Source organism: Phycodurus eques, chromosome 9, assembly GCF_024500275.1.
Source record: "Phycodurus eques isolate BA_2022a chromosome 9, UOR_Pequ_1.1, whole genome shotgun sequence".
Lineage (NCBI taxonomy): Eukaryota > Metazoa > Chordata > Actinopteri > Syngnathiformes > Syngnathidae > Phycodurus > Phycodurus eques.
The window spans coordinates 11,813,922-11,832,394 of NC_084533.1; the positions used below are offsets into that span (position 1 = coordinate 11,813,922).

The following is an 18,473-nucleotide window of genomic DNA, read 5'->3' on the forward strand; positions in this document are numbered from 1 at the left end:
GCATAAATTGGCCATCAAATGCAGTCTGATCATCTAAATCACAAGTATAAACAAGCAGAGTCAGCTTGAACTAATACCACTAACAATTGTGAACAAAGAGAAAGAGAAGTAACAGTGCTGAACGTTCTCCATTTATAGACAATTTTTCTACTAGAGCAGCTCCGACTACCAGAGACAAATTCCTTGTGTGTTTTTAACATACTTTCCAAATAAAGAGGATTCTGATTTAACAATCTGTAATTGTTGGGACGGCCTCAAGCTCACCTGCAACCCCAATGAGAACAAGTGCTATTGAAAACTTTAACACCACTGAAAATTTCCAATAGACAAAATTACATAAATACCTACCCGATCATTACCTTTAGAGAGGTTTTTATCTTGTATTGTAGCTCATTAGATTGTGGAGGTGTATTCGTAATGACTTGTCCAGTGTGTGTTGTGGCTTAATTTTCATTGTTTTAAAAGTTCCATTCATGATGGTTTGAGGACTTTCAAATAATGACGCAAATATCATTTGTTCAGGAGGGCTGCCTCTTTATTGTCATAAGGGCCAGTTAATTTCCATACACTTGCATCGTTTAGACTAGTTTTGGGGGGGATACAGAAGCCTTGTGCGCACCTTGCTTGGTTAGTGTATCCTTCAACTCTCCCAGAGCTGTAAAACAAAACGTAAGTAAGACATATAATGATCTCTCTATGATGCAAGTGTAGATACAAACACCTTTACGCAGTTGTTTGTTGTCAGCTCGGAGTTGCTGGTTTTGAGCAGATTGGTAAACTGCGTCGTGCACAGCCTCCAGCAGCACGCTTCTGTATCTGGCCTCGGACATCCTCAGATCCTCACTAGATTCATGAAAACTCCGGAACACCTTCAGAGACAGATGTACACGAATGAAAGGGGGGAAAAACGTCTATGCGGCATTTCAAGTGTCAAGTGAGCTACCAAATTTACGGTAATATGAGTTATTGCTTTAATACAATCAAAGTAGCAGTAAGGATCTTCTGCGGTTTTGCGAACGCAATGAAACCAAAAAAAGAAGAAAGGCCTGTTCAGGGAACAACCAATGGTAATTTCAGAAGGGACAAGTTGTGCTGTTTTCCTTATTTATTCTTATTTTTAATACAAAGTGGTGATTCAGTGAAGTTACAGTGTACAAAATAAATACCTCAAAATCCTTAGGCAGTTTTGTGTGTCGTCCAATTTATTTTATTTATTTTTCAACTTTCCAAGGCTTTTCATTGCTAATGCTAATCGGGGTTGTCGTATTCTGGGAAAGCTGCAAATATAAAATAATTTAAACTGGTGTGTGAAGGTTACTTTAAGGTCCTGTATTTTTATTTAGACCTCCACAGAGTGACTCTTTAACATGGACTTAGTGTGAAAGTCTCAATTCAATAAAAAAAAAAAAAAACACCTTGGTTTTGTCTGACAGCTACATCTGTTTGACCCAGTTTTGTATCCACTTTGTCCATATTTGGCTAAGACCGTCCCCTATCCTCCGATTGGTTGCGTCTGTGTGGAAGAGCCGTACTTCCAGTCTGCACACCTTGGCCACTTGGGGGCAGTATTATACAGACAATGACGACGATGAGTTACAACTGACTGAAGCTGCAGTAATCTTGGTCCTTTTTCACACGAAACAAAAAATAAGAATATTGTATTGTCTGTCTACATGTGTTGCTAACTGACTTCCACAGTTGGACCCACCTGGAGGCTCTCTTCCCTCAGACGTCGCAGCTCACTTTGGTGGTTGTGACGCTGCTCCTGTAGGTCCTTGTGGGCCTGCTGGGCCTCCTCTCGCAGGGCCTCCATCTGCAGCACCAGAACTTGTCTCTCTCTGCTCATCACCAGCAGCTCTCTCCGCACGCCCTCACTCTAACAAGTACATTTAAATAGATGATTTGTGCCTTACCTCTTATTACTACTGAGTGTTTTGTAGTTTGTTTCACAATTCCCCTAAAACACATTGATTGATGGCTTATTTTCATAATGAATTTGCTCAAGTGACTCAGCATCCTCTCCTAAGATGGATGACACACTGAATAATATGAAATGCATACAGTCTATCAGCTCATCCCATTATCTTACTGGAAGCTGCTCCCTTGCCAAGTCTCTCTCCATTTTCTCCATCTCCTGCTGTATTAATCTCCCGCTGAGCTCCTTCAGTTGCCTCCTACGCTCGTGTGCATGGCAGTCTTCCAACTGATACTCCTCATTTAGCTAAAGAAAAAAAAAAAAAGCCATAGTGAGAGTGTCTTATGCGTACAGAAAAGCTTATGTAAAAGAATGAAAAAGACAAGTGAGATGAAGCGTGTTACTTGAAGACAGAGGTCACATTCTTCTGCAGAAATGTTCTTCATCGTTTCCTCTCTGAGAGCTTCTCTCAACTGCAGGATTCTTGTTACCCTCTCCTGGACTTTGTCCGCGCTCCCTCCGTCTTCTGCAGACATGACACGAGGCACACAACACACACTCAATGGCTACAACATTTGGCACACCTGTTTAATCGAACAGCATCCAATAGCAAAAGGTTGGCCTTTATGAAGATAATGAGGTCAGTTTGAATTGGCACAAACCATACTGTGTATATATAATAAGTGTCAATAAAACACTTAGTTCCCCACTAGGTTAGATTAGTGATAAGCAGTGTTGTGTTTATACCAAACGTACCTCTTAGAATTATGACCAAAACGTACAACCTTGGTTTCATTGGCCGTAACACATTTCCCCACACCTCTGGGAGATTTTCGTAATGCCATAAGCTACAGTGTAGCACCGTGGTGGACTGCGGAAGCATCATGCTTTGGGCTGTTTTTCTTCAGCTGGAACAAAACCTTCAGGCTTTTGATAGAAGTTAAAAAATATATATATATCAAGAAAAGCCTACGAGAACAGCTGAACTTTTGGGGGGGGCACTTAGAGGTAATTAGAGGCACTTTAAATGGTCGCAGGTACTGTATGGGCTGACTCACTTGAGTTTGAATGTGATTGGTTAATTCTGAACACTGCTACATCCCCCAGTTACAAGATGGTGTGCGCACTTGTGCAACCATATTATCTCAGTTTAAAAATAAATAATAAATAGTTTTACAAGCTATGTGTCACATTAATGGCGGAAAATGTTTTTAAAAGATTTATCTTGGTCTCATTTTTATGTCACAAAAACCTGGAATTTGAACAGGGCTGTATAAAAATGTTATCTACTGTACAACCATAATGTGGAGTTTGTGATACAGCTCTTGTATTGGACTGCATTTTGAAATGTCCTGTTACCTCTTACATGTGCCTCCATCTCCTGCCTCAACTCTGTCTGCAAGCATTCCACGCTGTCTGAACCCCTCGTGGCATCGATGCTGTGACCTGCAGATAAGTGACCGTCCGTTTGGCCCTTTTGGGGCACACGGAACTGCCGAACAAACACAAAATGTTTATTTTGGGGGAGAAGGGGTTAAAAGCATTGTTGGGAAGTAAAGTACAAATTGTCCAAATAGGCTTCTTACTTTATTTTGTTTTATACAATTGTCTGGACTTCTACTTAAGTACATTGTGTGAGTACTTTTGACACTTCTGGTTTAAACAAATTTAAGGAAGGTTCAGACCTTAAATTGAATCCTCTCTGATTCGTGCCTTTTCTTCTCCCAGGACTGCTCTTTCACTATCTGTGGAAGGCACCACTCACTTATGAGGTCAATATGTAGTTCATTGTTGATGTTACAGTATATAATTGACCTGCAGGCTTTGGATGAGCTCAGCAAGCCTGTGGATGTTATACGTCCCATTAGACGCATCTGACATCATTGCATGTCTCAGTTCCATAATGCGACCTCGGATCTCTTGCTGTGTTTTCTCTGGACTCCAACAACATACAGAGGCCCTCGTCAGGAAACGCTTCACTTTTTGGGCCAAAGCTAAAGCAGATCGGGTCTCGTCATCCAAACCGTCTGTAATGATGAGGAATCAGGCTCATGTTTTTCGCAAAGGTTAGTTTGGACGTGGGGAGGAGCAAAGCAAAGCACCTTGAGGCTGAATGCAGTAGATGAGTGCAGTCCTGCTATTTCCTGTGAGTGCATCGCTTAGAAGGAAATGCAAGAGCGGATCTGTTTTGGTGGCTTCACTTGGGATTTGATCCATAACTTTCAGCAGTGGGTTGACGCTGAAAAGCACAAATTGACATGAACAACATGGAATGGTGTATTAATGAAACATTTCTTTAGCCTTTTACAACAGGGGTGGGCAAACCTTTTGGCTCAGGCCCACATTGACTTAAAATTTGACAGGCGGGCCAAGCCAGGACCAGATGCTTTTACATATCAAAAATAAACAACAAAACCAGGCATTGTAGTGTTAATACTTCGATTTACTTTTAATGTTAACAGTGTTGATTTGTTGATCACCGTTTTTTGCTAGTGCATTAAGTCTGGTGTTAGTTTTGCTGTGGCAATTCTCAGAACACATCTGAGGTGTTCATCACTCAACTGGGATCTGTAGGATGTTTTGTTTGTGTTCATCACACTAAAAGTATGTTCACACACATATGAAGTGCCAAACACCACCAGCATCCTCTGTGCCATCTTCTGGATTTTTGGAAATTTGTCTGCATTTAAGGAAGAATAAAACTCATCCAGTTTGAGAGTTGAACTTCTCTTTTAAGACAGTGTCACATTGGAGATCAATCAGTTCCATCTGCAGCTCCTGTGGCGCTGTTTCCGTGTGACTGAATCTTCGATGGCAGTTTGTCAGAAAAAGGTGTTTGTTATGCTGAGCCTGCAAGCTTGATTTTAACCGCTGAGCCGTAGCCATCAGTTCCCGTGTTGATTGGCTGATAGCATAATCAGCATGCTTGGTACAAAAGTGACGGCTGATGTTATATTCCTCTAAAACCACAATGGCTTCTTAATAAGTTAGCCGTACAGCCTTTGACCGGACTTCAGTGAAAAAATATTTCGTAGTCCATTCTATATTTAACACTAAGCACTCACTGTCGACTTTTCTTGTCTTTGGCCCACTCATGGTTGAAGAAGGGTTCAGAGCAGTAGCAGAGTAAAAACAGAACAGCCAAATTCAAGTCAATTTGCCACTGTACCTACTGCGCTACCTGGTGGAACCATTGGGCATTACAGGACAACCTGGTGGAACCACTGGGCATTACAGGACAAGGTCAAATAAATGTAGTCATGATTTTGATATGATTTGGGCAATTCTGTACCAAGCTTTGGCGGGCCGTATCTGAATGATGTACGGGCCGGATGTGGCCCGCGGGCCGTAGTTTGCTCACCATTGTTTTACAGTATATGGCACTCATTGAAAAAGTCTATCTAAGTTGACATCGGGCAAAAGGCAAACTACACCCTGGTTGGCAGTTAATCACAGCGCAAATATAGGACCTGAGTTACTAAGACTCCAAATAGCAGGTGCTAAATTGGTTGTTCACACACTCTTAAGTGGTGTTAAACCCATTTTTGTGGCTGGCCACATTGGTACGGTTTCCCGCAGAGGACCGTTATGACTGCGAAACCATAGAAATGTTTATTCCACTCATCATATTTATTATATTCTGCGATTGGCTGGCGACCAGTTCAGGGTGTACCCCGCCTCTCGCCCGAAGATGGCTGGGATAGGCTCCGGCACGCGCGCGATCCTTGAGGATAAAGCGGTACAGACAATGGATGGATGGATATTATTATATTAAAACAAAAAAATAATTCATAAAAAGTTCTGGAATCAGAAGTCAGGTATGATTGTTCAGGTTAGTGTAAAAAGGGTTTTGGTACCAAAAAAATGCCAGCTATGTCGCAATGTTATTTATTACATACTATAACAATTTGAAATTTTAGCAAGAATTATGAAAGTTGACAAACATGATACATGTTTGAACATAAACTGATGTAGTGGGCCGGATCTGACCCCTGGGCATTGAGTTTGACACCTGTGCAGTCTAACTGATTGTGCATGTTGTTGGCAACAAGTGTAAAAGTGCCAGAAAAAGGCATATTTAAGAGGTCTTTGCGCTTCTGGTATCTCTTATAGGTTTTACCATTAACTGGAACCATTATAGCCTATGAAGTTTGAAGTGATGTAATTGGAACAGAATTGTTATCACTGATAATCTGGGTGAAGCCAGAAACCGCATAGAAAGCCATGTTTTGTTTGATAAAACTTGTCCCGGATGCCCGTCCTGTGTAACATTGCATTAAAAACTTGAGACTGCACAAATGTAAAACTAATCTAAGAAAGGCCAGCACGAATTGTCACCGTGCACTGAAATCAAACGACCCGGACGCAAGGAAATGAGAATTAAAAGGAGTTTTGTCATCGGTGATATGACACGACTCCTTGTGACTGGCTCCGAGTCAGTCCTTAGATCAGTCAAAAGCTCCAAAATTGCACTGATGAGTCGACAAAATGTTGCAATACAAATGCTTTGTCGCATATCAAAATGTTCACACGAGAGCAAGAGATTTGTTCCCCCTGTCGCCTCGCATTTTGCCTGCCCTCCTTGTCATGGTTACGCACAGCGGTGCTGTTTGCACCTGCCTTTCAGAGCCGGTATTTCAAGACAAAAAAAGCCTGCCATCGCAATTTGTCTCAGGTTTGCAAAATCACAACGCGCATTCTAAATTCATCTACAGTGCTGTCTTGAGATATGAACTTCATGAAAATGGAGGGATAGATTCTGGTTGGAATTTTCCAGGCTGGCCATTATGGTTTATTTAAGTATCTGCATGCATGTATGTTTGGTAGAGTAATTCCATGCAGATAATAGGGTTTTGGTTATTTTGTCATTTTCAAAACTTGTCAATTACCTAAGCCAAATTCCCATTGCAGCTATACTTTAAGGCATGATAACGGCTAGTATGTAAATGTAAAGCCTGTTGTGAACTGACCCCATGAGGTCCGTCTCATTGGCTGCTCCCACCAGACTGAACACCCGCAGTTTGCTACGACAGAGCTGCAAGGACATTTTACCCTCATGGACTTTCCTCTCCACTGCCACTGTGAACAGCCAACTACATCTGCTGAACACAAAAGCAGTCAATAAAAAAAAATAAATAAATTTAAATGCAGGGCAAGCTGGTAAAGGAGAGTCTTTTTGTGTGATCCCATCAAACGCTTGATTATAGGTTGTGTAAACACCACACAGGGTGAGTCCCTGGCAGACACAGCCAGAGTTCATTTGACCTCTTACCTTGTTGAAATGAACTCCTCTTTGGCCCTTTGTGCTTCCCTGCATGTTTTATAGAGAGTGTAGGCTTCCTCTGCAGAGCCCACGCACGACTCGCCCAAACCTCTGATAACACTAAGTGGAAAAACAAGAGTGAATTTCGCAATGCAATGGAAACAAAACATGCGTCTGTTTGTTTGCCATTGGATGGGATGAGTCACACTAAGGTTTCCTAACCTCTACTGAGGCAAGGCACATATTTTAAATCTGTGGTGAGCTGTCATTTACAACCTACATTGTAATATTTGTTACATGAAATTGTTAGAATTTATTTCCAACATTTATTTATTTTTAGTCCAATCAGATTTCAACCTCTTTGAGGTCCCATGTCAATCTATCTCTCTCTAGGGCAGGCATGCCCAAAGTCCGGCCCGTGTCCAGATTTCCTCTGGCCCCAAGCATCATGTCATAAAATCAATAATATGTGGCCCGCCAGCACAGTTTACCACAGTAAACAATACAGACATATAAAAAAAAAAAGCCATTTTATATTTCACCAGAGGGTGGCAGTAGACCTGTGGCCGCACTCTCGTTGTGTGACCCCTTTGTGAACTTTTACCCCTGTGGTATGTTTTTAGCCCATTTCTAAAATGGCAACTGAAACTAAAAAGAGGAAAGTAGACAACGAGGGCCGCAGTGTCCAGGACAAGTGGATTTCTTCACTGACATGCGAAACAACTGTGTCCGCCTAATTTGCCAAGAGGCTGTGGCTGTTTTCAAAGAATTTAATTACCAGACGAAACATGCTAACTACGACAAGCTACCGGCGAACAAACGCGCTGAAAAACTGAAGCCACTGGAAGCTGTTTTGATAGCACAGCAGCGCTTTTTCACAAGAGCCCGTGATTCAAATGAAAATTCTACAAAGGCGAGCTACACGTCTCAGTGAATTGATTTTTTGTGATGATCAAACCACAGTTTTGTCAAATTTCTGTCATCTGATTTGACTATACTATATTATACATTATAATAATAGTATAATCACTATACTAGCTGCATAGCCACTATACTATTCTTTGTCAAAATGCACTGGGATGTGATTTGTTAGAACAAAATCAATAAATACATGTTTCTAAAAAATTTCAGTCAACTTTTATAAAATAGTTGATTTGTATTTCATTTATTATTATTTTAACCTTTAACTATCCCGGTAATGCAATTGAAAACAGATTCTCATTTGCAATATCGACCTAGCTGCAGACAGCAAAGTGATATAGTTAAATATTTACATGTTAATTTACAATGTTAATGGTTCGAGGAATGTCAGGCCGAATGGTCGGCCCCCATACATTTTCATCTGACCAAATCTGGCCCTCTTTGCAAAAAGTTTGGACACCCCTGCTCTAGGGCCTTGAGAATCAGTAGTGCTGGCCGATGTAACTTAAACTACACTACCAATGGGACTGTTTCTTTAACGAGTCAGATTTCAAATTCTTCCTCACAAGGTCAGTATTTTTCCATCCTCTGATTGGTTGGTCAGAGCAAAACTGGCTACAGCCATCACTGATCACTGATTTACACTCACCCTCCAAGGACCGGATGGGGGATAAGCTCCAGAGTTTGTGTGTCATGGTTGAAGAGGTCCACTGTACTGCCATCTGGATGAAACTTAAGAAGAAGAAAAAAAAAAATATATATATATATGTGTGTGTTGACAATCCTCTGTCTTGTTATGGCATCACACAAACAAACCTGAAGGTAGGACACAGCGATAAACAGTTCCTCTTTCACAGGTGACATCACACCACTGAACGCATTTGTCAACAGCTGTAAAAAGCACAAGGTGGGCAATAATACTTTCACCATATAGATATTTCCCTACCTTTATTGAGCCGAGGCACACATTTTACATTAGGAATATCTCACAGCAGGCGCACAACCCAACAAAAATGTCACAAAACATACACAGTATATGCAGAAATAACGATGATCTCATCTCAGTTTACTCACAATTGTACTTACTCAAATGTGAAATTTGGGCTTGTTTAGTTGAACACAAAGCGATTATTCTGTTGGGGATTTGGCAACAAGTGGATAAACTGGGTAATTGTACCTTCTGCCATTTAGTGGAAGAGCATTTAATTCTTCTGCCTGTCACTATACGTTACTGGCATTGATAGATGAACAAAGCTACGTAGCTTCCAGTCAATGATCATTTTTGGACCAATTAAGTGAAAATTTGAAAGGTGAAAGAATGTTACAAAATTGTAACGCACCTGTTTGATGATAACATCGTCAATCAGAGTACTGATGTTCTCCATGGAGGCTCCGCATATGAGCAGTGACCCACTGTAACCTCCACACGTGCATTCAGTGAGCGGCCGCAGGAGCTTCCCATGGAACCTCTGTCAGTGTAACATGCTCACTTTAAAGCAGAGTTGTCAAACATTTCCCTTGCAGGCCACATGCAAAAGTCTTAGATGCCAAAAATATCCCAGTTTGGTACAGTTATGGAGGAAAATGCAACACAAACTGTCTACACAGGTAGAGTTATTGACATTTCAAATAAAACATCAACTACTTCAGGAAAGTGCAACATAAAAATCTTTATTTGAGGAAATGAAGGGTGCAGTGCAACAGAAACAGCAATTTTGTTGCAGTGAATATTAGTACGCTATAAAAGAGCTTGGGAAAGGCTATTTAACTGCCACTCGCTGTTGGGTTTGTACAGTGCTATTTGATTTTTTTCCAAACATACTGTATGGCGAGCCATAACATGCACCAGCCAGAAGCCGAGCTGCACTGTTTGTGTACGGCTTAGTCGTGTGGCTAGAGAGCGAACGTGTTCGGTGTGGGAACCCTGAAGGTCACCCCATCATATTACATTATTGCCCTAACATTTTGTTATTTAAATATGGCTAGTTATGTTATGGTAGTCATGAACAGAAGTCAAGGAAATGTTGTATGCGAGTCACATAAAGGAAGGGCGGAGGAATTTTGAAACCTGTGCTTTCATGTGTGGACACGTTGCTCGGCGCTGTTGTGTAAGCAGACTCAAATTAACCAGACATCTTGTTACCTGCATGTTGTTCACAGTCACAGCTTGGTCGAAGGTCAAGCGCTGTAGTTGCTGTTTGGAGAAGCATTGAGTTTGTAAGAGGCAAACAATGTGAAATGGTGAGAGTACCTTATCTTTTGATATGTAGTCCAAACTTTGTCCATCTTCATGGATGAAGACACACTCTTGACCTTTTGAGAGAAAAAAGATATTATGCAAAGATAATTCCAACCCCATACATCCATTTCTAATCAGTTTTCTACTCATGACAGTCACAGGTGAGCTGGATCTTATTCTAGTCGACTATGGGCAAGAGAAACTGGGTACAACCTGGACTGGTCGCCAGCCAATCACAGGGCACATATAGACAAACTACCAGAGGGTGGTGGGAACGTGCTACATTAACTCCGCTACATTTAATTTCTCAAGAATAATATGCATTTTTGTGGACTAAAACGTTCATTAAAAGTCGAGGTGTGGATTATACATACAGTAGGTTTCAGAAAAATGACCACAATTTGTCACATTGTATAGACATATACCTTGGGGTTTTGAAAAGGATATACTTTCATTCTAGTGATAAGTAGTGTCTAATGTTACAAATTTATGCATAGTACGGTAACATAGTGGCGGCACAGTGGCCGACTGGTTAGCACATCTGCCTCACAGTTCTGAGGACCAAGGTTCAAATCCCAGCCCCCCTTGTGTGGAGTTTGCATGTTCTCCCCGTGCCTGTGTGGGTTTTCTCCGGGTACTCCGGTTTCCTCCCACATCCCAAAAAGGAAGAATCTGCTGTGAAAGGGCGATTTGGGAGGTGCATATTATACTCGAGTGCATTTTGTACTCGAGAAATTATAGTGATTTTTTAAAAATAAATCGTACTTGTGTGCAACATATGTTTTACCTGTGTGTTTTAAGAGGAAACGGTGGAGTTGTGGTAAATAATGAGACGAAAAAGCATCGTGTTGCTTTACTCGCCACATCAAACTAATTGACAGTAAAACAACAACAAACAGTCCACCTCTTTGAACCCGGACACTCGTGTAACTGCTGTCCTTTTCTTATAGGTACAGGTCCCTGGTGAATGCCTCTTCTTTGTGAGTCACCACACAGGGCCATTTCAATTTATCATAACAAAACTGCATAACCGAAGAGTCAATGGCAAAGTCTCAAGATAAACAGTGAACGTGTTGGTGGGTGGATCAAACATCCAAAACGGCTGCGCTTAGCAGGAGGGTGGTGAGGGCCAAGGAGCGGGTGCGTAGCCTGGGCCGGAGCTGGGTCCGGAGACTGCAGCGGGCGGGCACCGCGCCGTGGGGGCAGGGCCAGCTGCAACAGCACAACAATGTCCACCTGAGCAGGCTTGAGGGGGTCGACCATGTTCCACTCTTGTTTACCTCCAGTGTCCTCCACAAAGTTCTTAGACCCGCTTCCACAACAGAGAAGGGCTCCTCGTAGGAGGTCTGCAGCGTGAGCCGATGGCTGTCATGGCGGATGGAGATGTACTTGGCTGATGATAGGTTCGCGGGCGCATGGGACTTGAGGAAGCAGGGGTAAGATGTCGGGATGGGGACAAAGGCGTTGGCAAAACCCCGGACACCAGACCAGGGGGCTGCAGCATCCAGGACGAACTCCCCCAGGACACGTAATGGATGGCTGTAAACCAGCTCAAAAGATGAGGTCTGGAGGTCCTCCTTGGGGGCAGAGCAAAGTGACCCACATGAGGCGGTTGCACACTGCTCCCACTGCGTAGTCAGATTTGCCTGTCGTGAGGGGAAGGGAGGCGGTGGGAGAAGGTGCACCAGCAGGGCCGCGGTAGGCAGCTTCTTCCATCCCGGGTGACCAGTGCACTTCATTCTTGGGCACTTTGCCCCACAGGACCTCATGAGGGGCCGCATGAGGTGAGCTGCGTGGGGAATGACTCCGTTATAAAACGTCACCGTGCCCAAGAACTCCTGCAGGGACTTCACAGTGGAGGGGCGTAGGACTCTGGTGACGGTGTCCACCTTAGCGGGAAGGGGGATGGCTCCCTGTGGCGTGACGTGGTGCCCGAGGAAGGTAATGGACGACAGGTCGATCTGGCACTTGGCCGGGTTGACGTTGAGGCCGTGCTCGCTGACACGCTAGAACAGCAGCCAGAGGTGGGTCAGGTGCTCCTCTGCACCCGCGCTGGCCACCAGGATGTCATCCAAGTAGACAAACAAGAACAGCATGTCACGCAGCAGTGTCCATCAGCGCTGAAATGTCTGTGCCGCCCCCTTGAGGCCGAAAGGCGTCCGTAGAAATAAAAAAAGGACGAAGGGTGTGATGACCGCTGTCTTGGGCTGTAGCTGTACCGGTACCTGACGGTAGCCACGCACCAGGTCCACCTCAGAAAAGATGGTGACTCCTACCAGGGGGGCAGAGAAGTCCTGTTTGTGTTGGACAGTATACCGGTCGGGGGTCGTGGCGCTGTTCAGGCGACGGAAATCGCCACGGGGCGCCAATTGCCGTCAGCCGCGGTCCCCATTTGCACGGGTACGTAGCAAAAGATACAGCATTGATGAGGCAGCAGTTCATAACATCCACTAGCACCCTGAAGGCACAGAGAAAGTCCACGGCAAGCAGCAGTGTGGATACAGCGGCCATAACAAAGTTGTAGGTCACCATTTTACATCATTGCGTTGAGCTACATTCTGCTTGCTGTTTTATTTATTTTTTTAATAATTGCTTGCGCGTCCCCGGGGCCCCACACAGAAGCAACGTTTTCAGTGACTAATTTTCATCAAACCTGGTAAAAACAGAAAAGAACGGCTCTGTAACCTCTGCTTGGTGAGAAGCACATTGCGCTGTTTCATGAATGTAAACAAAATTTAAAGCAGTGTCAGTTTTTGATATGGGCGACCACGGCAGCCGTCCATTCTCAGGGTGGGTGTACTTATTATTCTTATTGGTTACTTATTCTTGGAGTACTACTTTTTATTTTTTTATTTTTAGTTGAGCCATATTATTCTAAAGTACAGTACTCTTGAGTAGTTTGTGGCTACGCTACCCACCTCTGCAAATAATCATTCACACTCGCATTGATAGCATTGATAGGCTAACAAACAAACAGACAATTTCGTCTTCAATGAACCCAACACTTTTTATAAATGTGGGAACAGAGAAAACCCACACTAGCATGGGGAGAACATGCAAACTCCATACATACAAACTCAACTCAGAAACTTAAAAGTGGGCAGATGTGCTCAACACTAGTTCACCATGCTGCCACAAATTTAACTAACTTCCAGTATTTTAGATGTACATTGTAGTTCTAGCAATGACCCTTACCTGGTATTGCGTTTACTACGACTCCCACTTTTACTGCTTCACCCTCCCTCGTTAACTTCTGTGGGAAAAAAAGGTCACCAGAAACTTAACATTAAAAAATACAAAATCTGCCATTTTGCAACAAAATAATACTCACAGCGTCTCTCATGTCCACAGAGGCCATGCTGTGCTTATGTCTGCATCTCCACTAGGCTACATGGATTATATTACACTCTTCTAAATTATTAAGGACACAGAACATACTTTCACGAAAGATAGGAGTATGGTTACAAAGTTGTGAAAGAAAGGTTGAATTTAGTGAAAGACACATGGTACAAAGTCATTTCAGCCATCAGCCATGAATCCAGTATAATTGGATTTAGATAATTGGAAAAGGCAGAAATAAAAATGAAGGACATTCTGCTTTCAATCAAATTTCTGTCATGTTTCAACACTGTGGAGTTGACTTAGCCCTAGTTAACTTTCCATGTCACTCCTAAATGAGGATTCATTTCGCAGAGTCTTAATTGTCTCAACATCAAAATCATACAAAACAATTAAGTGCTATATGTATAATATTAGATTTTGTTTCAAAGGTTTTCGAGGCTAACAAATTAGGTAAAAATAAAACATTTCAAGTAACCCCAAAAATGATGAGAAGCTAATTTATTTATATAGCGCATTTCATAAACAAGGTAAACAAAGAAAAAAACAGCTTATAAACATTTAAAACAAAGAAAAAATAAATAAAAGTACAATTAAAACAGCGTACAGTGCAAGAAATATGATTTGAAAGGGGAAATGCTCTAAAAAGCATGAGAAAAAATAAGTTTTAAACCTGGACTTAAAAACATTCACACTTGGGGGTGATGTCACTTTTGTTGGCAACTTATTCCATTTGTGTGCAGCATAATAGCTAAATTGTAATGAGCTGTGCCCTGCAGTTCCCTTGTCAGAGGTTGGGTGGCGCTCCACTATTTGACCTGAGTCTGTCGATCTCAGAGCTCTACTGGGTTTATATTCCATGAGCATTTCTTTCATGTATTCAGGACCTAAACCATTTAGTGATTTATAGACCAGTAGCAGAACTTTAAAATCTATTCTAAAGCTGACTGGAAGCCAGTGTAAAGACTTTAGAATTGGAGTAATATGCTCTGATCTCTTTGTTCTGGTCAGAACCCGAGCTGCAGCATTCTGAATGAGCTGCAGCTGTTTAATGCTCTTTTTAGGGAGTCCAGTCAGACGACCTTTACAATAGTCACGTCTACTTGAGATAAAAGCATGGATGAGCTTCTCCTGGTCTGCTTGACACATACAAGCCTTCACTCTGGATATGTTCTTCAGATGGTAGAGGGCAGTTTTCGTAATTGATTTGATATGACTGTTGAAAGTCAGGTCGGAATCTCATCAGAACACCAAGGTTTTGGACTTGGTCTTTGGTTTTTAAAGAGAGTAACTCCAGGTATTTACTAACAGCAATCCACTTTTCCATTGAACTACAGTCATCCGGAGACACTGCTCAATATAAAAGTTTATCATCTGCATAGCTATGGTAGTCAAAATTAAAGTTCTGAAGAATTTGACCCAAGGGTAGCATATACAGGCTGAACAGGAGGGGTCCAAGACTGACTCTTGAGGGACCCCATAGGTCATTGCCATTCGATGAGATTGAACACTTCCAATGGTTACAAAATAACCCCTTTACTCCCGGTAGGACATGAACAATTTAAGGACTGTTCCATTTAGTCCTACCCACATTTCCAACCTGTTCAGCAGTATATTATGATCTACCGTATCAAAAGCCGCACTGAGGTCCAACAAGACCAGAATTGACACCTTTCCTGAGTCAGTATTCAACCTTATATCATTTAGCACTTTGATAAGAGCAGATTCTGTACAGTGATGAGTTCGGAAACCTGATTGAAATTTGTCAAAAAGTCCATTTAAGTTCAAGAAATTGCTGCGTTGATTAAAAATAACTTTCATAGTCTAGATATTCAAAAGAGCTAAAATCACCATATCATCATAATTTCTTTACACTGAAATAATGACTTGAAAATAGCAGTACCATTGTCTTTTTTCCCTATTGGACACTTGTTCATAATATTTAAATTAGCTGGCATTGGCCTAATTTAAAATCGTATAACAGCTACTTCCTGTTAACCACGTTTCATTTAATAACAAAAAGTCCAGATCATAGGTTGTAATGATGACATTAATCAATATTGATGTATTACCCAGTGACCTGATATTAGAAAGAGCTAGTCTCGCAGAGCTAACCAGAGACAATGGTTTGATAGATTCACATTTTATCCTCACTAAATTTGTAGTTCTACTTTTTTTGTGGCATATTTCTTTGACCAACTTTCTGTCCCTTGTACACCCCCAATTCCAATGAAGTTGGGACGTTGTGTTAAACATAAATAAAAACAAAATACAATGATTTGCAAATCATGTTCAACCTATATTCAATTGAATACACTACAAAGACAAGATAATGTTCAAACTGATAAACTTTATCGTTTTTAGCAAATAGTCATTAACTTAGAATTTTATGGCTGCAACACGTTCCAAAAAAGCTGGGACACGGTCATGTTTACCACTGTGTTACACCACCTTTTCTTTGAACAACATTCAATAAGCGTTTGGGAACTGAGGACACTAATTGTTGAAGCTTTGTAGGTGGAATTCTTTCCCATTCTTGCTTGATGTACAGCTTCAGCTGTTCAACGGTCCGGGGTCTCCATTGTCATATTTTATGCTTCATAATGCGCCACACATTTTCAATGCGAGACAGGTCTGGACTTGCAGGCGGGCCAGTCTAGTTCCCGCACTCTTTTACTACGAAGCCACGCTGTTGTAACACGTGCAGAATGTGGTTTGGCATTGTATTGTTGAACTTAGCAGGTGCGTCCATGAAAAAGACGTTGCTTGGATAGCAGCATATGTTTCTCCAAAACCTGTATGTACCTTTCAGCATAAATGGTGCCTTCACAGATGTGTTGATGCTGGCTTTTGAACTTTGCTTCCATAACAGTCCGGATGGTCCTTTTCCTCCTTGGCCCGGAGGACACGACGTCCACAATTTCCAAAAACAATTTGAAATGTGGACTCGTCGGACAACAGAACACTTTTCCACTTTGCATCAGTCCATCTTAGATGAGCTTGGGCCCAGAGAAGCCGGCGGCGTTTCTGGGTGTTGTTGATAAATGGCTTTTGCTTTGCATAGTAGAGTTAAGTTGCACTTACGGATGTAGCGCCAAATGTGTTTACTGACATTGGTTTTCTGAAGTGTTCCTGAGCCCATGTGATGATATCTTTTTCACATTGATGTTCGTTTTTGATTCAGTGGCGCCTGAGGGATTGAAAGTCCGGGCATTCAATATTGGTTTTCGGCCTTGCCGCTTACATGCGGTGATTTCTCCAGATTCTCTTAACCTTTTGATGATATTATGGACTGTAGATGATGAAATCCCTAAATTCCTTGCAATTGAACGTTGAGGAACATTGTCCTTAAGCTGTTCGACTATTTTCTCACACACTTGTTCACAAAGAGGTGAACCTCACCCCATCTTTGCTTGTGAATGACTGAGCAATTCAGGGAAGCTCCTTTTATTCCCAATTAGCCTGTTCACCTGTGGGATGTTCCAACCAAGTGTTTGATGAGCATTCCTCAACTTTCTCAGCCTTTTTTTCCCCACCTGTCCCAGCTTTTTTGGAACGTGTTGCAGCCATAAAATTCTAAGTTAATGATTATTTGCTAAAAACAATGAAGTTAATCCGTTTAAACATTAAACAAAACAGGAAAAGTCAAACTGACGCAAACTCTGGACAACACCCGTCCATATAGCCGGGACAGTGAGAAAGTTAGAGTTAGCATGTCATCAACAGTATTTGTTAAAGTAATTTAATTACAGTAAGTTAGAACCCATTATTTCTGTCATGTTGTAATGTTGATTTGAATTAAACTTATGTCAGTGGCCAATCGTTGAATGCCTGGAGGTCATTGATGTTTTAACTTTTTTCTCAAATGCTAGGGAATAACTGAAGATAAAGTACTCAGTATATAGTACACAATTATATACAATAACTGAACAAGTCATACAGTACACAAGTATGTACAATAATTGAACAAGTCATGTAAATAGACATGTTGCTCCATCTTGTGATCGGATCGGTGATTGGTTATCTTTTTTTTAAACTTACTGATCGGTGATCTGCCCCAAAAATCCTGATCGTGTAAAGCCTAGTATAGAGTGAGTTTTGCAATGGGCTTTGCTCCAATGGGGCATGGAGGAATGTGGGAGATTGAAAGTGCTGCCTCATCTCATTTTGTTCCTCCGATTGGTTGAGTGACGCTGATAAATCCATCTGCGCCTCGTATCGCTTTATCTCTGCATCTTTTCGTCCTTCAGCCATCTCAACAAAGCCAGTCTTTTCCTTTCGGGCCACTGAATAACGTACACAGTAAAAAATTTTGGCAGCCAACAACTTAACCCCTTGTCTCTTTAGAAATAAACCATCTGCCTTGTAAAGATGTCTGCGCTCCCAAAAAAAGCCGAAATTGTCAATGAAATTCACCGATAGTGCAATACACACTTCTTTGAGCCACTTAATTGACTGAGCCTACTGAAACGATGGATTTTTTTTATTGTCTCGTTTTTTTTTTTTACAGTATTAAATTATATACGCAACTTTGTGTAGACGTTCACACTGACGGCGTCACTGTATTTTATATTTCTCCATATATTTATTGTACTAGCTTCATCAGGCTTGTTATTATCATCCACATTTAACTACTGGAGATGCTCTTAATGATTTCAAACCACAATACATGTACATAGAAAGCAATTCTGAAACAAAGTGATCTCATACATAGGTTTTCTTTTAGCTGGATACTAGCGCAGGACTATAACAAAGATAAACTGATGATAAAAAAGGATTGAGTCCAAGAGGCACAA

At 41.7% G+C, this 18,473-nt stretch overlaps 1 protein-coding gene across 6 annotated transcripts; it reads right to left on the reverse strand.

Moving 5' to 3' along the window:
- Nucleotides 1–525: 525 nt before the first annotated feature.
- Nucleotides 526–10,288, reverse strand: si:dkey-201i24.3 (kinesin-like protein KIF17). Of its 6 annotated transcripts, none has more exons than XM_061686621.1 (15): nt 10,243–10,288; nt 9,440–9,568; nt 8,916–8,990; nt 8,749–8,831; nt 7,188–7,298; nt 6,886–7,017; nt 4,018–4,154; nt 3,731–3,942; nt 3,601–3,660; nt 3,275–3,407; nt 2,320–2,441; nt 2,090–2,221; nt 1,709–1,876; nt 728–869; nt 526–655 (listed from the first exon to the last, which is right to left on the reverse strand). In XM_061686621.1, the coding sequence occupies exons 1-15, from the start codon at nt 10,246–10,248 to the stop codon at nt 579–581; spliced, it is 1,719 nt and encodes a 572-aa protein (XP_061542605.1). In that variant the 5' UTR covers nt 10,249–10,288; the 3' UTR covers nt 526–578. The 6 variants fall into 6 exon arrangements, with proteins under 6 accessions (XP_061542605.1, XP_061542604.1, XP_061542603.1 ...); XM_061686620.1 differs by having other exon boundaries at nt 722–869; XM_061686619.1 differs by having other exon boundaries at nt 526–869; nt 6,886–7,014.
- Nucleotides 10,289–18,473: the final 8,185 nt, after the last annotated feature.